At 39.9% G+C, this 27,734-nt stretch overlaps 1 protein-coding gene across 12 annotated transcripts in view; it reads right to left on the minus strand.

Annotated features, from left to right (window-relative positions):
* The window catches only part of LOC111862903 (serine/threonine-protein kinase MARK2), a 290,458-nt gene that overhangs the window by 7,460 nt on the left and 255,264 nt on the right, over positions 1-27,734 (minus strand). For 10 of the 12 annotated variants that reach the window (XM_023848731.2, XM_023848720.2, XM_023848725.2 and 7 more), the window contains 3 exons: positions 16,365-16,598; positions 2,341-2,373; positions 673-781 (listed from right to left, as the gene is read on the minus strand). In XM_023848731.2, the coding sequence (XP_023704499.1) occupies positions 673-781; positions 2,341-2,373; positions 16,365-16,598 (376 nt within the window). Of the gene's footprint in view, positions 1-672; positions 782-2,340; positions 2,374-9,431; positions 12,665-16,364; positions 16,599-27,734 lie in introns of those variants that run through there. The other 2 variants (XM_023848722.2, XM_023848728.2) reach the window with 2 other exon arrangements.

Here is a 27,734-nt window from a genome sequence, read left to right on the forward strand (position 1 = left end):
GACCTCATGCCATCAGCGAACCAACTGTCTAGAACTATTATAGGGACAGCTTTAGCTTACCTTTACCTCACTTCCAAAACGACATTGCAACAGGCATTATGTTCACCTACCACTAGTCGCACTGCCCATCACGTAGGTGCAGTTAGAGATGAGGCTACTCAAATTTGTGTTCATGTTACAAGTGTATGTATCAATCCATTCTGTTGCCTTCGAAGACTCCCAGGTGAAAATGTATTGTTCTGACACTGTATTGGGTTTCCATAAGAGCTGTGCCCCATGCAACCATGCCAGCAACTGGCAAACACATTAACAATATATGCCAAATAAACGGGAATTTACTATATTGTAATGAGGAAATACAGGGAGGTTATTCGGCTAGGGAACAACCTTTCCCTCACGTGCGATCGCTGCAGTCTTTCTTGTCTTTCACACTCAGCCTGGAGCAATGTGAGCAAGACTACAGTAACATTTCTGCTTGTCTCCTGGGTATCCACCTACTGAACTACATGGTGTCATACCCAGGTTGACTGTAGATCTTTGTTATTGTTAATTTCATCAAATGAAGAGTAAAATTTAGATTACTGGTAACTATACAAAACAGACATCATTTTGCAAAATATCTACTTGTCAAGAAGGGCAATGAAATAAGTTACGCTACAGAATACAAATTACCTTTCTAATTTCAGCCATAATTTCATTTGGATCTCGGGATGAAGTAGTCTTCATGCTCCATGTAAATCTAAGGGATCGTGGTTTTACCTGGTCATCATTTGCTGTGTTGCTGTAACAATAAATTACAAATTCCTTCATCAGTTATGCAACACACACAAATGAAGAATGAAAGATCCTCCCTTCAAAGACAATAAAAAATTGGGCAATAGTACAACAAAAACTTCATGCTTCTGAATGATTTTAACTTTAATGTACAAGTAATATGATCACAGCATGAAAAATACACATTTATGACAGATGTTATAATGTATATACCAGAGACTGTATATTCAGATATAATTTTTCTGGTTTTTATAGCAGTGCAGATGCATATTTTGATCTTCTGAATTATGATGCCATATAGTCTGGTCAGTGGCACGAATATTTCACAGGAACATAATGCATCCATCATCAGGGTGAGCTGAGCAAATGCGTTCGGCTGAAGGTTATGCAGAAGTGCTACCTTTCCAATGCATCTCACCTTTGTCCTACAAATGAGCTGTCACGCTCCTCTGAAATGTCGGTAACCCCCCCCCAGAAGAGCAGAATATACAATTAGAAGTTATGCCAATTCTGAAACAGAAGTGCTACTAATAAAAAGCATACACAGTAAAACTTAAAATGATTTTCACCAAGCAGCAAACTAATTTCCTTACATGAGACCTGAGCTATTCATGGAGTCAAGTATCGAAAGAGTTCAGTCTTCTGGGAAGTGACACCATGCAATTTCACAGACATGCAACAACTTTTCAAATTTACAATGAAGACAGTGGCAGTAGGATCCTCTGAAACTGCTGGTACCCATTTATAAAAGCATACGGTGTCACATCTCAGAAGAACATAATGCCAATTTCCTCCACTTCCAAATCTGTGAGACAACACAAAAACCAAAAAATATGGATGTCTCACTAATTTAAGGAAATTCATTAACTACAGCAGAAACTTTGTTCACAAGAAATCCATGCCAGATATTGATCTGTTGAAAGAGCACAGCTGTTATGAATTACATTCAGTACTTGACAACCAGTGCCACTTCAGAATATTCTTTTGCAGTTTTCAGACTACGTTACACCCTGCAAATTGCACGAAACCTTTCTCAGTAGTTGTGCTGATGTGTAGATAGTGTCTGCCATTTCAGAGACCACCTGTCCCCACCACCAAGGTTTCATGTGCACACTTGTATTTATACAAGTCAGCTGACAAGCGCACCAGCATGTACAGCAGCTGAAACAATGGGTGGAGCCTAACGTTGATGTCCCATCCCACTGACATTCTGACATTGCCCAGGGTTCCTTTGGCAGTATGTGCTGTGGCAGCTGTTAACTGTACACCTTGCACCAAACACAGAACCCATCACTTCACCCCTGCTGATAGAAACAGGCACAGTCTCTGAAGCACTGAACACCAACTCCACACTGACACGGCTGAATGTCTGAGAAGACTTTGTAGTATACCATCACCATGAATGCTTCAAATCATACATAGCATGGAAATTGATGCTGATAAGCCAACATATAAACAATCTCCTCACATTTCAAGAAATTCTATAAACATGCATAAATAAACTGAACTGAAACTAAACAAACATACTAATTCTATAAGAAAAAATACATGAAGTGGCTAACATACCTAACTACATGTTTAGGAACCGGGTCCATGGGTCTGAAATTTAAAAGAAAGCAAATCTAAATAATAGATAAAATATGAGTGCCAGGCTGAACTGCAGACATAACACACACAGGGGGGAAACAATGCACAGCTTTGCAGAACTGCATTTTAGAACTGCCAACAAGTTATCTGCATGAAACCTGAGGTTCTTGTGGTGGGATGTGACACTGTGTAGTTTGGTGGATAGATACCAACATTTTGAAGATAAACACAGCAACAGTTTGCTTTGAAAAACTCAGGCGGACAGTTGCCAGTGTCCCATCAAGTTTGAACACAGGCCAAGTAATGTGTGATTTGCAGTAGATGGCATGGAATGGAGGCAAGTCTTCCCTGAGTACTTCTGTCTCCCCTGCCAATTCTCATTCCACCATCTGCTCCAGTCACAAATCACCCCATCATCAGTCATTGTAGTCTCGATACTGACAGTGTCATTAAATAATGAACTTTCATCACATCCAAAAATACCATCATGTTGAAGCTTTATCTTTCATGCTGGAAAATCACATCAATTGCTATATGTTTCAGCCTTACTTGGCCACCTCCAGGAATCTGTTCACTTTCTGAAACCATCGCACTGCACTAGTCAGTAAGTCAATACATTTTTCCACAATGTCGCACATCATCGTTCACACAAAAATATATTTGTCTGAGAATAAGACTCTCTCCAGTCTGCATTATTTTCCTTTTGCAGAGTCCACATTTGTGCCCCCTTTGCATATGTGTTCTCACTAGTTGGGCATATGTCCCTTGTTACATTAAATTAAAGAGAGATTGTGAAAAGTTTTAAGCTGCATCAAAGATACAAGGACACAGGGCCAACTAGTGGGTACATACGAAGGAGCACTAACATGCATGCTGCAAAAGGAAAATAATGCAGACTGGAGGGAGTTTTATTCTCAGACAAACGTACTTTAGTGTGAACAACGGTCATGCAAGAGAATGGAAATATACTGACTTAAGATCTAGTAGTGCGATGGTTTCAAAAAGTGAACACTTGCCTAAAGATGGCCAAGGTTTAAACATGTAGCAGTTCATTGTGATTTTAACGTTATTTTAAATTAAAGAGACTGAGAACGGAGCTGCATTAAAGACTGAGGTAGGTAGGTGAGTGAGTGAGTCATACATCAATGCAACAGAATGCTCAAATATATTATTATACAGTATCAAGTTTAAAATATGACGTGGATGCAATACACAGTATACACCACAGAAAACATGAATAATATTATACAATATTATAAGACTGAGGGCATACTCATATATGCTACCTGTGAAATGGAAGATCAACATTTATTTATGGCTTATTTAACAACACTGTCAGTAGCTCAGACTACACAGCACTGCGTGACAGGATGATCAGCAAATAATAAATTGGAAAAGACAAAGAAGGAAGTCATCATGGCCTAACTGAAGTGGCAGAGGAAAACCACAAAAACCTCAGGACAGTTGGTGTCCTGGCCAAGATTAAGTTGGAAGTGTCAATGCTTGAGCCAACATGCTCAGTAAAGTGACTTAAACTGAAATCTGTAATGTGATACCAATTGGCAATTTTAAAATACCAACACCAAATAGAACAAAACAAGACAAGCACATTCCTGACAGAACTCAATGGTTTCAAATGTTAACAAAAGTGTTAAATCTTAGGTACTCATGAGGGTGGCATCTCTTGGGGTGACACCATCTAAAATCCATCACAGTTTCAGAGGAACATATTGCCTCAATCTTCAGGGTTGAAGAGTCAGCTTTGTTTCTTGCTTGTTGGTTGTATGTTTGGCTTACTCCTCAGCCTTGAAGATGGAGGCAGTATGTTCCTCGGAAACATACATGAGCTCCAACTGGACTATACAGCAGCACATCCTCTGACACAGTGCCCTTTAACAAAGGAATTATTTCAACTTGCAAAGTTCGTAAGTTCTTTAAATGTATATAAAAACAAATTCACAGGCTTGGTAAAATAAAAGGCAGAAAAAATGGTGTTTGAGGGTGTAACATTTGAAACACTTTAGCTAGCATCTCACAGTGGATGCAGCAACAGGCCAACTTAGACTTCATGCAACATCCTCTTCATGAGCCACTGGCAACTGGGAGCATGCTTACTTTCTTTATGAAGTGAAAATCATGTTTTAGCAACTAAACAAATGAAATATACATATATCAATCATTGGCATTTATATGACTTTATTATTTTTTTGACAATCACACTTTGAATTTTAAATAATTCAATCAGTAGAAAAAAACCATCAGTGACGATCTTTTTGGCACTGAGAAAATATGCAATTTCATGTTACATTAAAGTGAGAGTAAGACATTCCATTACTCATCTACCAATTCTCATTCACAAACATGCTTCATTTGCGCGCACACACACACACAGAGCCATTCACTCAAATACATTATACAAGTTTAGAATTTCATATTTTGCATTTGTGTATTATATAAATTAAAAGAATAAAACACACCACATTAAATAATTTAGACACAAATTAAATTCAATGCTGTTAAATCAATCAACTAATATCCAAGATTAAGTATTTACAACATACAGACGTTAATAACTACAACAACAAAGCAAAATCTGAACAGAATTGAACATTTTTATTTAATAGTAATAATAATAAACTTGTGCCTAGTCTTTGTTTCAATATAATACTACTGCAGAGTTTACTCTCCACAGCAAAGAACTGAGTGAAGCAGTAAAGCACTTCTCCCAGCAGGATAATAAAATATGGGAAGTGTCTCCAGACCTGGCCTCTGGGATGCAAGTAACAAGAAGTGGTGAGAAGACTGGCAAGACACGCAAAGGTAGTGTTGCACCTGCATTGTGGAAGGGTCAGAGAGAGAGAGAGAGACACTAACTATAATCCTGTCAAAGTCCACTCTCACCCTACAATCATAATCTCAGTTAGTGGACTCAACCAAACTCACATGAAAGTCTGCTGAGAAGAGCCAGGTCTAAAAACACTATCTAGTTTATGCTAGTGACTATAAGGCCAAGTGTAACTTTTGTTTCAAGCTCTGGAAGCATTTCCAACAGCAGGGATACACCACAATTTCATCCTTATGAGCACCATCCTTTCCAGTATTAGGCCTATTAACACATGTTACAGACAACACAAGCCAGAATTCTTCCATCACTTCAGAGGTCTTCCCAAATTTTTTTCCTTTCCGCTGATATTTTAAAATCTTTCTTAGGAACCCTGTCATCATGACCATAATTTGACTATAATTAAACTGTTGCATTCATGACAGACACTGAAACATAACAAGTACACATTTCATTAATGTATTATGTTAAACAGCTCATGGAATTTAAAATCTGCCATTCCATGCACTTTTTCTTCCATCAATTATAATCTGCAACCCTCTCAACATTGCAATAAACTGCTATACATTAAGATGATATGTCACAGAAGAAAACCACAAATGCAGATAAGAGCCACGGACTACTCAGGTACAAAAGCCAACCATAACGTCTCATATGTAACTCAATTCAAATTATTTACTTCTATATTCATGGTTTATTTAATGATGCTATTAACAGCTGACCATAATGCACTGCAGGGCTGGATGATCAGCAACAGAGTGGCCATGGCCTGTTGTAAGGTGCTATCCTGGCATGTATCTGAAGATACGGAGGGAAACTGCAGAAGTACCCTGACTTTCCGAATATAAGTATGAATCTGCTTGCTCAGTCTGTCTCCAATGAGTTACTTCAAATAAACACAAATAAATTTAGAAGTCAGTGAGCATTACTGCACCAATAAGGTGAATGATCCAAAGAGCAGAGTCACAGGATACAGTGATAATAGAAACAGAGTTATCCAAGATGCTCACAGCAGGGACTATGAAGGTACTATCTTCTTGATGCAACACTGCACAGCCCACTGATTCACTCATGTTTCAGTGAGTGTTAACACCTCCCTCTTCATGATCAAAGAGTAGGAAGTCGGGCAAGCAAGCAAGACAGAACTCTGCTTCTTACTGGCTACTCGTTTGGCTTATTGTTCAGTCCTGCACATGGAGGCAATACATTCTACTCAAATGCTGGTGTCACATCCCAGATGATGGTGCCTTCATAAAAAAATCGGGTTTGTAAAAACGGAACGGTTACGACGTCTGCGCATGCACAAGTAATTATTACTCACACACATCAAAACTCTCTTCAGGTCTTAAAGAGTAACTCTTTAAGGTGGTAGGATTGTAAAATTCAAAATTCTTTTGCATTAATCACCATCAATTTATGTGCTAAGTATGTAAACAGTAAGTTTATAATATTGTGGCATGTTTGCTCAAAGCAGGATTTGTGGGTCCAGGCGAAACAACCTTTGCAGGCAACCACTGTGTAAGCACGCATCAGTACCAGAGTCATTGCTAAACAGTGTGAGCATGCAACAAGAGAACTGGTGGAAGTGGTGTTTTCTATTTGGTCTGACCCCAGGCTATATAAGAAGGGCCAGCTGCCATTAGAAGAGACCTGATATGGGAGTTAGAAGAGGAGTTTGATGTGAGATGGCCACCAGCCTGCGAGGACATGAGCCCGGAAGCAGAGGAACATTCACTGTTAGAAGCCACTATCAAGCAGCACAGCGAAGACTGTGACTGAGAACACTAGTCTGTGTGTGACAGCGATTTGTAGAGTGTAGGCATAAGCTGTGCGTTAAATTGTCCAATAAATCTGATTACCAATCCAAACTCAGTCTGTAGTCACTTGATTACATGACAGTATTTTAAAAAACATCAAATCTCACATAATTAAAAAAAAATGATTTCCTACGAGTGTATCAAAATTTTCTTCACACATTATGTTCTTCCAAAAGTATTGAAATACATGCAGTACACATTCCACAGACCTGTGGTGAGCAGAACTGCAGACATATCAACTTCACTGACACAATGGCTTTAATAAACAAGTTTTCAGAAATAAGCATTAGAGTTTGTGCCACAATTCAGAAAGTTATCTATCCCAATAATTCCCTTTAGAGACTGGGTGGAGGAAACAATACATCTTACAACAGTTGGCATGCCAACCAAGAGTCATATCAATCACCACTTTAATGTAAGTCAGCATTTCACCACTTAAGGAACTTACTGCTACCAGTGATTGTGATTAGCTCTAATATAAATTGAATAGAAAACTCCTAACATTTTCCTCTGAGGACAGAAACAGATCCCGTTCCTGAAAAGTTCCACTCTGTTGAGAATGATACATGAAATGCAGTAACACTAAATGTAACAAATCACTGCCAGAACTGTTTAGAAAAGCAGTGATGTTTATATGACATTGTGACATAGCAGCTGAAAGACCAGAACATTGGGGCCAGAAGAGATGGCTGTTGCTAGGGTACAGTGAATAAACACGTTTCTGTGGCAACAAACGCATGATGACACAGTAGAGAACTGTTGGAAATGGTGTTTTCTATTTGGTCTGTCCCCAGGCTATATACAGAGCATGAATAGGTCCAAGACAGTGACCAGCCAGTAATGATGTGAGCAGAAGAGGGCATTGTTGGAATCTGTTACCAGGCAACCACAAGTGAAGACGAGCTGTGAAAAATGAGTATGTGCTATAGGGAATTGGAGAGTGCGTGAATTAGAAGGACTGTTATAATTATTTGTGGTTACAATTTATGAGAATCCAATAAATCTAATTACCAGTCCAAAGCCCATCTCTAGTCACCAAATACATAAGAATATAAATATCAAAATAATTCCGACAATAAAAAAACTGTAGCAGAGGCAACTGAAACAAAGAAAGATATAAAAGTAACAACACATTACTCAAAGTATTGTAATTCTTCCAGAAGGCACCTTAACTGCAATGCTGAGAGGTTCATGTTCAGAAACTTCTAACAAAAACAGTAACTCAATCTTTAATTTCACCATTTACACAAAATAAAAAACGAGCTCACCAAGCAGCTTCAGCTGATCTTGCGCAACAAACGAGAAGCTATGCGTATACTTATACAAATATAAAGTCGAACACTGTCCACCTTCTACAGTAATTTGATATTCACGTTTTGAAACTGGATCCAATTCCGTCTTCGGGTATAAATAGGGGGAAAGGGTTGTAGTCAGCTGTGTCTCTCAGAATGATGTGCTGTTGATCACTGCACAAACTCTAAGTGACCCAACTGTGTAGAATCCATTTCCTCCTTACATCCAATGATAGAAATCCATCCAATTCACAAAACTCAGAGATCAAATGAACACGAAAAATGGGCAGTGTCCATCGTAATACTGGTATAATGAATGAATCGTCGTCACAAACCTTTGGAAAATCATCACGCACACACATACAATCATACCACGCACACACATACAATCATACAAGAATTGCTTGTTGAAGGCACAGCTGCCAGTACCAAAGCTTACTATAAACATACAGTACAACCACTGTGGGGAAACCAGCCGACATGCGATGCATACTATGTCATCATCCACCCACTCACAGCAGTTGTACTGTGCAACAGTTTCACTGTTTACCCTACTCTCATTAACTGTATGCTGGACACCTTCAGTCTTTACCCACAGAATGTACAAGAACGAATCTGAAAACAGCTCTTTCACTACATGGTCTTTTCAAAATGGACACTGAACAAAATTAGTAATAATATGATAACAATAGTCATAATAACAATCAGTCTCAAAATTTAACCAATGTTCCTACACAATTACAGGACAATCAGATCTGCATAGTACCTTCTATACAACAAGGATACTCATGAATATAAAAGAAGTTGCTGCTTACTGCGGGGCCATAAAGCAAAATTCTGAAAATGTCAACATTTTTTATGTAATGACCATTACAACATAAACTTCACTGGCACAGATGAACAATCAGTAGAACATAGATGGTAAAGTTTTCACCATTCTCACAGTGGCAAGATATTTTGTTAATATAAAGAGCTGCCACTTTTAACAAACACGGTAAACTCCTCAGAATTACTGGGTTTTTTAATTTTGCCCATCATGTGGTATTCTAGAAATTATAAAACACAACGTTTCGGAAACTGGATCCAATCTCAGGGGAGGTGGGGAAGACACCTATTCAGTTGGGTCCCTTAGAAAGAGCTAACCTCAATCACTGGAGTGAGGTGTCTTCGCCCCTCCCGAGGATGGAAACAGATTTTTATTTCTGAAACGTTCTGTCTTCTAGTTTATAGAATACTGGACGGTGGACAAAAAAAAATTGTAATTCTGAGTATTACGCCATTGTCAGAAGCCTTTAGAATCTACAGTAAACTCTTGAAGAATGTAGTCCTCTGGGATGTGGTGCTGTGTAGATCTACGCAGTGCCACATCCCAGAGACAGCATCTTCATAGTCACTGCCATGAAAACCTCAGCTCTTACACAGAAACACCTGTTTACCGGACATACAAGCATCTAGAATTATCACGCAACTGGCAAAACTTTTCGTGCACCTGCAATATGGTAAGTCTACCCCTCACCAGCCAAACATTAGTAACACTGTTTGTTCTCCCCCACACTGATGTGATCACAGTACAGGCTAGTCAAATTTGTGATTGTATTACACTATATATGAAAGCTGTTTCCAATCAATCTGCTACATCACCTAGGAAAACCCACACACACGAGCTAAACACCCCCCCCCGTTTACTGTGCACTTGGCTTCTGTTACAGATTTTCTCATTCAGCCTGCGGATACCGTTCCCCACACATGCTGACAGCCAAGAGTGTCCTTTACTACTGCTTTTATTTATATCCTTCTGCATGAAAAAATTTCTCTAACCTACATCAGCAAATCATCTGTGTTATCAATTTAACACAAGGTAAAGTTGAGTCATATTGGAGAGCAGATGCATGACTTCAAACATCCTTAACCTCTGCACTAGATAGGGGTGAGTGGTCAGCTTCATACCCTGGCCACTTTACTCCCTGGAACACAATGGAAAGGAGCCTGGGAGGGCCTAGGAGCAATGCTGCATGTTGCAGAGAAGAGAAAAATATCTTGCCCCTATTGGGAATTGAACCCTCATTCTTCAGCCATCCAGCCCATAGTTATTGTGATACTGCACGAGTTGTCTCAGCTCCTGAATAAAATAATATGGCACTTTAAAATACACAACAAGCATATTTATATACTTCATATATGACAATAACAACTGTTGTAATTTTCTCACAGAAGAAAACTGTCAGTGAGCAATGTTGGTGAATTTATCGATGCTTGTGCTGATGAAATATTTTGGAATGGCGTGAAGAGTATATACATGAAGATCCTTGCTACATATGTGTGTACCACTTATTTCTGATTCATGTGTTCAATTTTACCAGTTCATAAGACTTTAAAGTAACATTCTACTACAGCAAGTTTTAAATTATAACAAATACCAGAACACAACTGTATGTTCTATTCAATAAAAAATACCTTCATGTTTTTAAAATATTTCCTGTGCTTACTACATTCCAAGTACTGTAAAGTCACTTGAATACACACAAATACAAAGGCAAAATATATATTTTTGTAAAATCCACTGTAAATCCACCATCAAAAAGTGTTACATGACCTGTGACACAATACTTACACTGCCAGAGGGGGTACTTTTGCAGAGGCAAATGTAAATTTGCTAACATAAACTGCTATTCCTGCCCATGTATGATAAAAGGCTGCAATGGTTAATAAAGTGGCATGTGACTTCATTTCTGATATAAGTACCTCGAGTACATGTTACAGATCTCAGTCATTCACCATTATACTCCATCTCTCAGGGAACAAGCGTGCGTCATCAGTCAGTGACATAGAACATTATGTTATCATTGGAAAGTCACAAGATTCTATTTTCAATGTACTTCCAGCATCCATATGTATGAGAAATTCAAACATACTCACACACGACTTTTCCTCCATTGGGCTCTCCACACAAGGTACGATGTACCCTGGTTCATAGAGAAGATAAGCTTCACCTCAACCACTAGGCAGATTACAGTGTTCTGTCACACACAAATCTGACAACAAGCAAACCCCTTCTTCTATAAGGACTTACCAAAAACCAATCTTAATTAGTATGTCTCTATATGAGATTAGCATAAATTTAAAGATTAACCCAGCTTGGACCAAATTATGCATCAGAACAGACTATATAGGCCTAACATCCTGCATAATTAAAAATGTAAACATGTTTCTGTGCTTAATTAGGCCATACACCATGAAGACATGGCGAAAGAGGTACAGCTCCATGCATTCTTAGGTCTCAAAATGCATGTATGTGAACTATCAGATTAATGTCCCAGGTGCTTTTTCTCGAGGGGAAAGAGAACCTGGTACCCATCGGACAGGAGGCTGGGTGGGATTCAAGAGCTGATCTGAATGCTCTGAAAAAAGAAAGAAACCTTTTCCACCTGCAGGGAATTAAACACCAAGTCCTTGGTCATCAAGCCAACAGGCTAGTCATTATATAAATTGGGAAATCCCAGTTCAAGTCAAGTAAGGTGACTTTGTATCCTTGATAAGCAGCAAACTGAAAATAGTCATACTAATCCTCTAATTAAGCAAAACATCTCTATTCTGCAACCTGTCAAATGCTAGCAGATGAAATAATGAAGAGAGAGAGAGAAAATAATTCTGAATGCAAAAGACAATACAAATGTCTAGGAGAACTTCAGTTAACAGCTTTATGCATAAAAGCTAATGCTTGGTATTCTGTTATGCATGTTAGCAGGCATCCATCAGCGTTGCCAATAGTTCCAAAAACAGCAGAAGATGGCAGTGGAAGGTATGCTTCAAGGAAGCATCGCTGTGTCTGCCTCTGATGAAAAATTACTAGCATACCTCTAGATAGCAGCACCACTTCATGCATATCATTAGATGTGGGTAACAGTCTTTCCATACCTTTCAAGAATAACTATTTGGACAAAGTTTCTGTTATACTTTGGGTTCATATAAAATGTTTTCTCAAAAGATTTTATGCTCCACATTCAATAATGACACTGAACCACAACAATTTCCAAGGTGATTTTCAATGGGGTTTATAAAAGTGATTAATGATCATAAGGCAACAGATGTTTATCAACAGACACAGAAACTTTTACAATCAGAAATGAAATCAACATTTCCACCTTACTGCCACTGCCAAGACAGCAAGTCACCAAATTATTCTCTATTCTCTTCCTTATAACATGTAAGGGGATCAGGCAGCTTTGGTAGTTGATTAGTTGTTATCTTTCCCAAGCAAGCCGAGAGAACCCAGGCCATCAGTTCTGCTTTGAGCACACGCAGTTTGCTTCCATCCAAGAATCATCATCCGAGCAGCCTCCTAACTTTAGGTCCTAAGAATGAGAAGCAGAGAAAACTGCCTGTAAGTGTAGCATTAGCTAAATGGGCAATTCTGCAGCACATTCACCATCTGCATTTGTCATCAGAAAATGATGGTCCGCTAAACATGACACTTAAACAGCTACAACACCACACTGCATCCTAGCAAAATAATATTTTTTGACCTGTCAGATACCGTTACTTAAGGATAAAAATCTTAGAAGACAATTATATGTTAATCAGGTGAGAAGGGGATGAACACACAGCACAACAAAGGTCTACAAAAATAATTCTTTTGGGGGGTTATTTCTTAAAGCTGTCAGTAGCTAGACTATATAGTGCCAAACGGTAAGATGAATGACGGAATGGAGAGGACTCAGAAGGAAGAAGTCATGGTTTAATCACGGCATTATCTTGGCATCTGCCTGAATGGACCAAGGAAAACCACGAGAAACATCGGTCAGGATGCAAGGGCCTTGGCCAAGACTAAAACTGAGCACCTCTTGAATACCTATCAAGAGTATTACCACAATGACAACCCATTCAGTACGAAATCAATATGAGATTTGATGTTCCAATGGCCAGTCTACTCAGATGTGATGTGTTGTCATGTAGTACGGCAGAGAGACATCAATGCTTCATCACAGTTGCCTACATTTTGGATGTGGACACGGAGACACCAGGTTACTCCAAAATGTTGCTACCCACCTACATCCTGGACAACTTCAATCTTACTACCAACCACATAATACTTATATACTTCCTTTCTGGAAAAGAGACAGCAAAATTGCACACATCGTAACTATGAAATTCCGTGTATGAATAACACAGCCCTCTATTACACTGTGTGTTCTCCTCAAACCTTATTACATATAAACTCTTCTGTTATCTTATGTGCCAATTAAATCAGTTTAGTATCTATAAATTCAATACAGAGAATATGAACACCTTATTGGAAATATTAACACATTCACTGCATCAACCACAGTTTATGTGGACATGATTTTGCAATGCTGGGGAGGCTTAAAAGTATGCGCAGGTCCCCTGGACAAGGTATGACTTGGCCATGTCATATCAGAGACCACACTCTAAAGAAGTGTGGCACGGAATTTCAAACACTTACTTCAAATCAAATTTTGTGCAGAATGAGGAGGGTTGCAGGGTAGCGAACATTACAATTACACCCTTCTGGGATGCCACACTGTGATTTTTTTATTTATTTTTGTTTTAGCAATGCTCCTCCACAGCTTAAGACTAAATGGAAATGAACGACAAGATGATCAATGAGCAACAAACTGGAAAAGAAATGAAAACTAGTGGTTGTGGCCTGATCTGCATTAGTTACTATCCCATCATTTGCCTGCAAGAACCGAGGTAAACAACCAAAAACCTCAATCAAGTCTCTGGGCTGAGCTCAGGTCCTGCGACCTCCTGAATATGAAACCGGAGTGCTCCATCATGACATATGATGACACTGTACAGTCTGGTAGACAGGTACCAATGTTTTGAAAGAACCTATCAAACCAAACTACATGGCATCACATCCAGGAAGACTTAACCTTTGTAATTAACGTTTTAAAGACTTTAAATTCATGAATTCTATAGTCAGGCGCAATGTGAACACCCTGCAGTGAATGTGTTAACATGCTCAGAATTATACTGTTATTATTTTAAGCGCAATGAAATGACAGCTTAATGTCTCTCCAATAGGTAATGTTTCACCACGACCGAAATTACATACTTAAGTGCTTTGATGATTCTTTCCAACTTTATGCGTTCATACAAAACATACTTTTATAAATAATTTATAATGATCAATGTACATCTTATGTCCTTAAGCAGTGACCATGTAGTGAAAGCATGTAACCCATCATCCTACCAACTTATAGCCCCGAGTAAACTGTCAATCGCTGCCATCAACAGTAGATTCTCTTGTTCATCATTCTGTGGGCATGAAGAATTGAACATCATTTATTTTGGAATAAAAATCATGATCATCAGCCATACATAAAACTGTTGCAGCAGGAAAAGATGTCGAACAGAAACACCTTGTTCCCCATCACAATTTGAATCATAACAATAATCAGTACACATTTGAGGGATGCACAATGTAACCAGATGGTTAGCGGGAACTCATTACACTGATGTCACATAACAGAAAGTAACGAAATTGACACAAAAACAACAGCTTTCACTATGGTCTCTGCTCAAGGGCTAAAGTTTTATAAATTCAAATTAAAACTGATTTCAAAACAAAATAAAACCACCAGAAACTTTTTTTTTGTAATTTAATAGCCTGAATTTTAATGATTAAAGCAAAATAAATCTAAAGCATTACATTGTGCATCCCTGCCGCAATGCATTCTACACATGGGAATACAAAGAACTTGACTGGACTTTGTGAAAAGTTATGTACTGCTGCTAATGATAATTCATAATTTTCCACTGAAATTTTCTGAAGTTTAACCATTTGCAGCTGGGCTATGTCTACATTATGGATCTGCCATAGCCTTTTAAATTTTGACTACCATGTGATAAGATCAAAGCTTTAACATTTATAGCGGAAAAATGTCATTACTTTAACGATGCCAGACTTCACAATGGCATAATGTAACATTGTAACATCTCTGGCCTGTCACCTGACAGCATCAGCATCCACGTTCAATTTCAGCCAGTCAGGTGATGGAACAGACAATCATGTCACCCAATTTCCAAAAACTAGTTTGTCCCATATGTCTTGCTGGGGCGACAAGTATTTTTCCCCAGGAAAACACTAATTCCACATCCATGATAAAAATTATCCATATTACTTACATCACATGATAATATTAAAAAATATACATTTCATGCAAAATGAATGTTCCTGCAGCAACACTAGCCATATTAAATGTGATCATATCGGCCATGTAACTATGCAACCAGCATTTCCACTGGTCGCAGCCAGCTGCAGCAACGGCTGCATTTGTAACATGCTTATCCGATGTAAATTTAATGAATTCCAGACAGCCTAAGATATCTCTGAGGATGTGTCATTGTCACTGTTATACAGTTACTAGATTTCGAAGTTTGTACACAACTGATTATGAAGAGTTGTGTTCAGGGATATAATGCCATACAGTCTGAGAATTAATGTTTTGGGCTGAACCTGTTGCCTCCATCTGTAAGGTCCCAGAATAATACAAGCAAGCACAGCTTACTCTTTGATGCTGAAGATGGCAGTAACATGTTTGTCCAAAACGCTGATTGATTTTCAACAGCCTACATGGTGTCATATCCCAGAAGATAGAACTCTTTACTAGTTTGTTTCCAACATACCATGGGAACCAAAATCTCCATACCAGAGATTTTAGCACATAGGACTATTTTCAGTAAGGTTCCCTATTTAAGATGTGATGACATACCCTCAGAGATTTTCACAGCATATCATTACTGTCACCAATGGGACAGGTGATTGTCACACAGCAAACCGGAATCTTTGAAGTCATGCTAAAAGTGAAACTGGTGTCAAATTATGTCATTTATTCCCTATTACATCAATGACTATTAGGTATTTTTAAGATTTAACCAAGAAGGAACCTGAAAACTATAAATAAAACATTAACTAAATGGGCACAACATTAAAATAAAACGATTAAAACCAATTTAATCAAATTGTTGTTACCTTGCATTTTGCCATGAATGCAAGTCACTACACAGGACACATTTCATACTCACCGCTTGGAGAATCTGGACGACAGTTTTGAGAAAAAGGATGAGGTGCGTCCTGAGTGGCTAATAGCTGATGTGTCCTGTGACTGCATGGGTGTGGTCTGGCCATATGATGGCGTATGGTTACGCTGACGATTCTGACCGCTGTGGAATGTCGAGCGGCTTGGCACGTTGCGAGGGAACGGCGACTGTCGATTGCTTACTGCTGGTGACACCGGAGGGCCTCGTCCAACTCCACTGCTGCAACATTGAATGGATAATCTATTATAAGAAAAAATTTTGATACATTTCTAGCACACATACCAGTACAGAAGGTGCTAAAAACTTGAGAAACAATATACAGGGGTATTTCCATTTGATGTTCCTCCATTTAGGATCTTCCTCAGTGTAGTGTTCACATCCACCTTAGAATCCTTAAATGGGCATTTTACTGGATAATACCAGCTGTTCTCACTGTGTGAGGGGGCAGAAATCCTGAATATCACTGTGTGTACAAAAGACGTGTAAAACAGCAATTTTATTATTATAAACACTTACTGTTACTCACTTCACATCAATAAATAAACAATACAATTCATGATACAGGCTAAAAATTAGAACTGTCCCTTGTCCTCTATATTTCAGGACTGGGTTCATTAAACTGGAAGACAATTCTGAGGTGTCTGGTCTGAAAAAGAGGTATGTTAGGCTCACACAACTGGTTATTGAACATAAATCAACAAATCATTTAATAATGTTAAACACAGCTATAATAAAGCATGGCTTTAATAATCAGACAATGACATGTATAGAGTTCTGTTCTCGTTCATTAAAATAATAGAACAGGGTTTATCAACAGATGTGACAGGTCCAAATCTGACTGGGGTTACTCAAGTAGCAACAAGAAACATTCCACACATTTGCTACTGGCTCACTCATCACTTCACACATCACCCTGGCTCCAATATTTTTTAAATGTTAATATGGAAGCTATGATAACATACAGAAATTCATCAACACTATGTAACAGTATTCGAAAGGGTTCTGATGATCGTTACTGGGATTTGGGCTTTGTCCATTCTCTGGTATTCTACAATCTAGAAAAAACAACGTTTCAGAAACTGGATCTGTTTCTGGCCTCAGGTGAGGTGGGAAGACATCTACTCAGTTGGGTCCAGTGATTGAGGTTAGCTCTCTTTAAGAGACCCAAAAGAGTAGGCGTCTTCCACTCTAACCTGAGGACTGAAACAGATCCAGTTTCCAAAACAATGTGTTTCTTAGTTTCTAGAATAGCAGACAATAAAAGAACTACGTGGTGCAATCCAAAAGTTCCTGAAATTTGAATTTTTCGCACGAATGGTTATGAGTATATCGAAATACAGCTAGGTGTCTCCCCACCCACCCTTCTTGAATCAGTGTGGCAAGCAACATCGAGTTGAATGATTGGGTTTATTGTTGGTGAACATATTTCCATTGTTGTGTTTCTGTGATTTTGCGGTTTTGTGATGGCTGACCCGAGAGAGCAGCGCGTCTCTATAAAATTTTGTTTTAAACTTGGAAAAACCGCTGCAGAAACACACCAAATGTTGAAGCAAGCTTTTGGTGAAAGCAGTTTAGGCCAGATACAAACTTACGACTGGTATAAGCGTTTCAAAAATGGCTGAACATCGACTGATGATGATCATTCAGGAGGGCCGTCAACTTGCACACCATAAAACGTCATGAAAGTTAGGGATCTGATTCTGCAAGATCGTAGACTGACCATCCAAGACCTCTGTAACACCTTGGGACTAAGTTATGGTACATGTCAACGAATTTTGTCAGAGGAACTAACATGAGGAGGATTGCGGCGAAGTTTGTGCCACGACTGCTGCAAAATGAACAGAAGCAGCATCGCTTGGAAGTCTGCAGGGAACTTCAACACCAGCTTCAAGAGGATCCAATCTGTCTTTCAAAGGTCATGATGACGACAGTTGGGTTTATGGCCACAACCCTGAAAGCAAGCAGCAATCGTTGCAATGGAAGAGCCCTTCTTCACCTCGGCCAAAAAAGATTTCGACAAGTCAAGAGCAACATTAAGTCCATGTTGATCTGTTTTTTCATACTGACGAGATTGTTCATAAGAAGTTCGTCCCTCCTGGTCAGACAATCAATAAAGAGTTCTATCGCGATGTGCTATGGCGCTTGAGGGAGGACATGCGAAAACGTCCAGAGAAGTGGCGCACGAATGACTGGGTACTCCACCATGACAACGCATGACCGCATACGGCTTACATTGTGAAGGAATTTTTGGCTAAAAACAAGATGGCAGTTGTTCCCCATCCACCGTACTCGCCAGACTTAGCTCCATGCGACTTCTTTCTCTTCCCCAAGATGAAAATCAAGTTGAAGGGGCGAAGATTTGATACAGTTGAGGATTCAAGCAGCAACGCAGATGGTACTAAACACCCTAACAAAGAAAGACTTCCAGGATGTATTTCAAAAGTGGCAGAAATGCTGGGATTGGTGTACGCGCTCCCAAGGGGACTACTTTGAAGGTGATGGTGCAGAATAAGATCCAGGTAAGACGTTAACAGTTTTTATTAATATATTTCTGGAACTTTTGGATTGCACCACGTATATGACAATTTAAGCAGAAGCAGGAAGAAAAGTGAACAAGGGATTTGTCCTATATATATATATATATAACAAAGGCGTTGACCAAGGTATGAAGGAACGCAATTTGGGGGACAAAACTGGGAATATTAATAGAGAAACAGTTATTATGAGGTCACTAGGATGGAAGAGTAGCACAAAAAATGACATTAAATACAAAGAAACACAGGGGATAAAGCAAGAGCGAACTAGGCATAAATTTGCATGTCTAGTAATTAGCAGGGGTAGCAATGGTATAATTAAGATGTTAACAGATGAGTTACATACAACAGGAATGACAGCAAAAGTGGGATGCTGTAATGTAGGATCAGGCAGGCAAACTGTTGGCACCTCAAACTGTAAACTCTAACAGAATCAATGAAGTACTGATTTTAATATTAATCATTTTGTAAACTGGATGTTCTCACACTATTCATATTAGTACACTACTTTGCAAGTTATTATGCAAGCTTTCAGATTACATTATTGGAGATTTAACTGAGTGGTGTACCTATATTCATTCTGAAAATTCACTATTATCGCGTCATTGCTATAATACAAGGGTTGGATAAAAAGTAGTGGCAACACTGCAGTAACATGAAATATGTGCATCAAGGTGACATTAGTGCCATCTGTAGCTGATAGCAGAAGTTCAGTTGAAGTAGCGCAGTGAGTAGTTACGGCCATGTTTCATTGAGTTGCTTGTGCGTCATCTTGAAGTGCAGGAGCCCAGTTCAAGCACCATAACAACATGTTTACGAATCAAGAACAATGCTCCTGGATAAAAATTGAAGTTGCACGAGGTCGTAATGCACAAAACTGTTATCAGGGACTGCGAGAAGCATGTGGTGATGCTGCTTTGCCATATTGCACAGTGGCACGATGGGTGAAATTGTTCCATGAAGGGAGGGATGCCATTCAGGACGACCCCATGTTGACAACCACACAATTCAGCTTCTTGTTTCTTTGCTGGATGTCGATCGTCGATGGGCTGTGCAGGAGTTAGCTGCTGAGGTAGGCATATGTCACAAAACCGTGCTCCACATTCTGCACGATATTCTTGGATACCACAAAATTGCAGTGCGTTGGGTACCCCCATACAATGTCCGAGGTGCAACAATGGCAACGTTATGCAATTGCACAGGACTTATTGGACCAGTACCAGAGGGAAGGTGACGACTTCCTTGAAAGGATCGTCACTCTGGATGAAATTAGGCTAGCTCATACGAACCGCACTTGAAGCAACAAACAAATGAATGCAAGCATTCTGGCTCTCCTTGTCCAAAGAAAGTGCGCCCTACACAGAGTAATGTGAAAGCGATGTTCAATGTGGCATATGACACTGGTAGAGTGATACTGCACCAAGCTGTACCTCAATCACAGACAGTAAACGCTGCCTACTACTGCAATTTCCTGCATAATATCTTTGTCCAGCACTCAGGAGAAAGCGATGACACTTGTTGGCAATGAACCCCATCATCCTTCATGACAATGCAAGAATCATACCGCTGACACTGTCAAGGATCTCCTTCGCCACTGGCGATGGGAAATACTGCAACATCCACCATACCCACCAGATACGAGTCCGTGTGATTATCTCTTTGCCAAAATGAAAGAACCACTGCGAGGGACACATTACAGCACACAAGAGGAGATTATTTGTGCTGTAGGGCAGTCACTGCTGGACATCAACAAAAATGGACGCGCTGCTGGTGTACGACACCTTCCACAAATTTGGCAGAAGGTGGTACACATGGGGGGGGGGCGACTATACTGAAAGTGTGTTTACCTCAGGTAATAAAGTCATTTCAGAACTACTGAGGTATTGCCACTACTTGTTATCCAACCCTTGTATCATTTGCTAATCCTGTTCTGTAAGGCTAGTGTTTACAAAGTTTCAACAACTGACAAGATCGAATTTAAACTTTGTGGATACCACATAAAGCAACACGAAAGAGATCCTAAACTGATCCACAGAAAGAGATCTGCTTATACTGTAATTCTGAATGTTTTATAAAAATTAATCTAAATCGAAGCAGATGGAAGACCAGTCTTAAACCTTCTGAATATCAGAATAACCTTGTGCCTTCTGCCATCAGTTATTTTACGATTCTGTCAGTGTCTAGAGCACACAGCATCAGGACAACAGGTGAAGAGCAGATTGCAAGAAGCAACTGCAGCCTAATCAAAGTACTATCACAGCATCTGCCTGAAGAGAATGGGGGATACCACAAAATGGCCAGTATTCAAGCTTACATTAAAACTAAGAACGTTACAGGGTGGACGACCAAGGGGTCGGACTTTGAGTCCTGGAAGGGTAAAAAATTTTCTCTTGTCCATGTCGTCCAGAATGGCTCTGGGGCCCACCCAGCCTCTTTTCCAATGGGTACCAGGGCTTTTCCCACGGAGACAAAGCGGACGGGGCGTGAAGCTGACCACCGCCTCCAGCTAGTGCTGAGGTCAAGAAAATGTGGATCTATACATCCACTCCCCCATGCATATTCATGGCACAGTGCTTAATTAGTTAAGCAAGGGGACAACTTCTACTTCCTTAGCACAAGCCTGGAGCATTTACCATTATGACAAAAACGTTCAATTTACTAAAAATAAACTGCTTCCTATTTATATGCAAGACTGAACAGACAAAATTTATTTTATAACATTTAAAATGTATGTTACTTTACTTTTGCTGCTCAAAATTTCACTGTACCAACTGTAATAGTAGTCAGATATCAAGCTGAAATCAGTACCAAGAACAGCACAATATGACCACCCTAGGTGGGTTACTTAATTGTGAAGTTTTTTCCCCTCTAAAACATCACATGAATGTGCCCATCTCATTTACACAGACATGGCTGCAGCCTTAAAAAAATGAAAATAACTAGAACTGAAGCAATGAGCACACAGAAAATCAACACCTAAATGCCGATATATATCAGGTTCTCACAGTTGTCAATACTGAGCTTACGGACTTCTGGCATACAATGCCATGAAGTCAGGCAGACAGGTACCAACATTGTTTCGGAAATGCCTGTTGCCTCCATCTTGGGCTGAAGATGACACAGCAAGTTCCTACAAAACAATTTTCTTTTGGGTATATTTTACAGCGCTGTCAGTGTCTAGGCTGCACAGCAGTGAACAGTATAATTATGAATGACAAACTGGTAAGGAAGTGGTCATGGCCTACTCTAGGTAATAGCCTGGCATATGCCTGGAGGGAATGGGGAAACCTGTGAGAACCTCCAGTCAGGATTGCCAACATTGTGGATGAAATTTCAATCAAGAACCCCTTGATTATGACTCAGTGAGTGCTACTGTTACACCAATCTCCTTGTGCAACATTAGTGCCAGCTACGAGATTGTATGGCATTACATCCAGAAATCTAGCTTTCATTAATTTCAGCAACAACTGTGAAGTCAAAATATGGCAGCTCCTGTAACTCACACACAACTAGAACAGAGACCCACATTCACACTCAAGTTGGCTGACTGTTTGCCTGTCTATTATATCCATCTTGCTTCCATGTGAACAGGCTAACAGTAAAAAGCTAGATTGGAATATGAGGTCTGCCAATAAAGTTCGCAAACTTGCCATGTGCTCGCTGTGGTAGCAGTGGACAGAAACCTCAGCAGGGTTTATAACGTTGGCACATCAGCATTTCACGACTGTGTTGTTGTTGTTGTTGATCTATGGCAGGCTCTTTCTGAATGGCATCTGTTATTGTCTTAGTGTGTTTTGGTGTGATATCATGAGAATGTCAGAATGAACATTAAATTTATGGTTAAATTTGTCAAGAGTGGAAGCGAAATCAGAGAGAAGTTAATGCAAGTTTACAGGGATAATGCTATGAAGAAAACAGCAGTTTACAAGTGGGTGACGTTTTTCTGAGGGAAGAGAAAGTGTCATTGATGAAGAGAGATCAGGACGGCCAGCAACAAGGACTGAAGAAAACACTGCAAAAGTTCATCAAATTGTGTGTAAAAATCATCGGCTGTCTTTCAGGTGCATAGCAGAGAAAGCGAACGTTGACAGAAAAACAGTTAAGAAAATCTTAACTGAAGATCTTGACATGAGGAAGGTGTGCGCAAAAATGGTCCCAAAGGAGCTAACCATAGAATAATGTATGCGAGGGAGTCTTCAGCTAATAAACAAATAACTGTGATGAAGCACCCTTCCTATTCACCAGATCTAGCCCCCACTGACTTTTTTCTCTTCCCAAAGATAAAGGAAATATTGAAAGGAAGGAATTTTCATAACATTGATGACATCAGGAGTAATACAATGGCAGCTCTAAAGGCCATTCCCCACAACCAGTTCAAAAATTGTCTTGAAGGGTGGACTAGGGCGCTGGCATCGGTGCACAGCTTCCCAAGTAGTTTAAAGGCGACCACAGTTATAATCAGCAGTGTTGTACAGGGTCCGGCAAATCGACCTCCCATATTTGGAGAGGGCGCTGTGTGAGTTGTGGTGGGGATACTGTGGCGGAGGGGGTATCGATCGATAGCTGTATAAGTGCCATTTGCAGTAGTCACAATGGCGTGGCACGGTGAGCATCGTGCGTTTGTTGTGGAATAGTATATTCATAATGGTGAATCGGTGATTACTACTCAGCGAGCATTTCGCATTCAGTTCGAAATTGGCTGACATAATCCTGTTCTGGATAGAAAAACTATTCACGTTTGGGTATCAAAACTTTAGAGCAACAGGTTCTGCACTGAAAATGAAATCGCCTGGCCGACCTCGGACCGTAACAACGCCGGAAAATGTGGCGCGTGTGAGAGCGTCCATCCAGCAATCTCCAAAGCGTTCAGCACTTAAACATGCAGCTGCCCTGGGATTGTCTGATAGGAGTGTAAGAAGAATCCTGCACAGAAATCTACACATGCACCCATACAAAATGATGGTTACCCAAGAATTAAGTGAGAGAGATTTTGAAACTCGCAAAGCTGCGTGTGAGGACATTCTTCAGAACATTCCCTCTGGCGCTGTTTTGATTTCATCTGATGAGGCCCACTTCCACTTGTCAGGTACTGTAAATAAACAAAATTTCCGCTACTGGTCAGCAGAAAACCCTCAGGAACTTCACCAACGACCACTTCACAGCCCTCGTGTGACAGTTTGGTGCGCCGTTGCTGAATTTGGTGTGTGGGGTCCTTATTTTTTCGAGGAAAATGGGCTAACGGTAACGGTTACTTCGAATCGCTACTGTCACATGATCGAGACCTTCCTCCGACCTAAGTTAAACCAGTTTGTTGGGGACCATGAAGAAGGACAAGCCTGGTTCCAACAAGATGGAGACACAGCTCACACTTCACGGCGTTCTTTAGCAATTCTGAGAGAGTTGTTTCCTGGACGTCTTCTCTCTTTGCGAGGAGACATCGCCTGGCCCCCAAGGTCACCCGATTTATCGCCTTGTGATTAAAGGTGACACTTAAAGGCGCAAGTGTACAAACATCGCCCCACAACCCTGCAAGCACTTAAGGAGGCAATCACCCAGGCAGTGGCTGCCATTCCACCGGAAATGACACGAAGAACTATGGACAACTTCCGGGAAAGACTTCGTAATTGCGTGAACAATGGAGGACGCCATTTACCTGAAATAATTTTTAAAACCAAGTAATGTAAAATAGCATCGTATTTGTTGTTCACAAATAAAAGTATTTTTTCTGTATCTTTCTTTGTTTGTTTGTAACTGCCTTTTGAAATATGGGAGGTCGATTTGCCGGACCCTGTATATAGCACTTTTACTGTGATGAGTTCACGAACTTTATTGTCAGACCATGTACAGCACGTTCATATATCTATCAGTAACATCTCCTACCATAGCATATATTCTGTTTAAAAACATTCTAAGTAACCAAATTAATTCTGTGGGTATACCAAGTCTTGTAAGAATGCCGTACACTTTCTGAGAGTCTATAAAGTGATATACTCTCTGGCTGCAATTTTGTCCTTCCTCTGGCATCTGACAAATGTAGAATGTCAGATCAGCAGTTTATCTATCACATACAATTTCATACTAATAACCTCCACTAATTTTTCCCAACCACAGAATTAACCCCAAAGGAAGAATAATGGATAAAGTTTTGTATGGAGATGACAAAAGTGATATCCCTCAGTAATTACTTGTCAGTTTTACCACCCATCTTATAAGCAGGAACAATAACAGACTCCATCCACTGTTCAAGCAATTCTTCCAAACATAATGAATAAATCTGTGGATTTCAGAACATGTTTTAACTGCCTCCTTCAATTAACTCAGTCAAACTCTGATCAATGCATGGCAATTTATGCCTTATCAACTTTTAAGTTATAAATTAGGACCAAAATTCAAAATAATCTATGAAATGGAACATCTGGAATGAAGGTCAAAATTTCTTATAATCAGGATATTCAGGACTGAACTGATAATTATGTATCAATGCTAACACAGCTAATAAAAATTTGTTAAATTGCTTGTCATCTTTACCTGAAAAAAAATCCTATTATGCTTTTCAAAGAATCCAACGAAGCTTTTGTTTTGTGACAATGCCTTGGTCTTTAAGGCTATGTATGGAAAAGGAAAGAGCTTTCATTCAAATGTACAGGTCAAACCCTTCAGACTAGACTGGGACCAGAATTTTCTGAACGGCACTTGGCTAATAGAGCATGGTATCAAAATAACTGAATAAAACATACTTTTGGGTAACTAAGGTTAAGCTGTCCCTTGTGGTTAACTTCTTAATCATTATGACACAGAGGCATATGGGGAAGTGGAGGTGAGTGGTCAGCTTCATGCCCTGACTGCTTTACCCCATAGAAAGAGCTACTGGTACCCACTGGATAAGAGGCTGGGTAGGCCAGAGAACTGGTCTGGATGACAAGGATAGGAGAGAAATCTTGCCCCTATCAGGATTCAAATTCCAACCCCCTGCCATCCAGCCCATAGCTAGTCACTAAATTTGTGCTACCTCAGATCTTTAATTTGGGGGTAAACAACAAAGGAAATACACAGGAAGGCACTGTTAACGTTGATGTATGCAATTTGTACTATGATTGCTGGACAAATGAACAACAGTGAACATAAACATCTAGCATCCAAGGCAGAAAATGGCAAAAGCAAAATGAACTCATACTTGCTTAATGCAGTGCCACATTTGAGAGATCCCAACTACTGATCTCTTCGTAACAAGTGATTTTCAAACATACTTCAACACTACACATTTGAAAGAGCAGTACTGAACCCAAGAAGTGATGCATGTAACACATCATCTAGGCAGGTAAGGTAAAAGGTGAAGTTCCCTCCGTGCTTAACTAATTAAGCACTAGGCCATGAAGGTATACAGGGGAGTGGATGTGCAGATCCGCAGATCCACATTTTCTTGACCTTGGCACTAGATGGAGGCGAGTGGTCAGCTTCACTACTTAGCTGTTTTACCCCCAGGGAAAGTGCCAATGGTACCCACTGGATAGGAAGTTAGGTGGACCCCAGGAACGGTCTGGACGATGTGGAGAAGAGAAAATTCTTGACCACACCAGGACTCAAACTTTGATCCCTAAGCCGTCCAGCCAGTAGCCTGTCCCTATACTGACTATGCTATCCCAGCTCCTTCATCTAGGCAGGAGGCTTCTGAAAAGCTGGTGCCTATCTACCAAACTACACAGCATCATGCATCCCAGAACACCCTAATCTGAATCTCAACCCCTGTGGGAACCTGCCTACCACATGCATTAAACGCTATTCACTCTTCCCACAGAATATTGCTTATAACATACAAACACATTTACAAATGCTGTGAGTGAGCTTCTCATGGTGGTGCCTGTGATGTGACACTCTGCAGTCCAGTGCAAGTTTACTGATATTTCAGGGAAATATGCAGCCTATATGTTCAGAATCAAAGATAAGCTGTGCAAGGAAGAAGCAAACATAGTTATTCTGCTGCTGGTTGCTTGCTTGGCTCACTCTTCAGCCCTGAAGGAAATGTGGGTAAACTTCTACAAAACTCCGTATCACAACCGAGGAGGCAGTGGTCTTCATATTCACAAGATGTTCAGAAGAGATTCAGAACCATTCAAGAGGAATCGGTACAGCCAGCATGTCACTTCAATACCTTCAATACTGTCAGCAACATGGTACATATGAATGACCACATGAAAATGCAATAGCTGATTTCAGGTTTCCATGATGGTACAATCAACATCAATCCTGTTTTCGGATGACAGTACCAGCAGATGATATTTCCAGAAACCTTACTCTCTCCACCATACAGGCAAAGTAAATACCTCACAGGATCTCAAACTCTGTCATACCACCTCCTCCTCCTCAAATAATACACTAATTTACATAACTCTTCCACTCTGTTTGCAAGAAGTGCCGTTCTGCGCACTGTTGCAGGTCCCAATCAGGTTGCATGGTGACAGCAGGAACCTAAAAAACTTTTCAGTCCCTCCACACCCACAGAAAGCTGTAAAATGTTCCAGCAGTCATAAAAAGATTGCCAAACATTTCAAGCATCTGGAGCTATAATTTCTGATTGCAACTTTATTAAATGTCACTGACTTACTACAACTTGGAGTGGTCTGGGAGTATACAACTGACAGTTTGAGAAACCCATGGTCCTTGTCAATACTTACAGTACATGTCCATATAAACGGGTACTGTATCATTCCATAATTTCCCAAAATGAAATGTTTTAAATTAACCCTCTTCTAGGTGGTGCCATCACCCCTAAAACAGGTTCAAAATCAGAAATGAAAACATTCAATGAAATTTTAAAAAGTTT

This window comes from Cryptotermes secundus, unplaced genomic scaffold (assembly GCF_002891405.2).
Source record: "Cryptotermes secundus unplaced genomic scaffold, Csec_1.0 scaffold582, whole genome shotgun sequence".
Lineage (NCBI taxonomy): Eukaryota > Metazoa > Arthropoda > Insecta > Blattodea > Kalotermitidae > Cryptotermes > Cryptotermes secundus.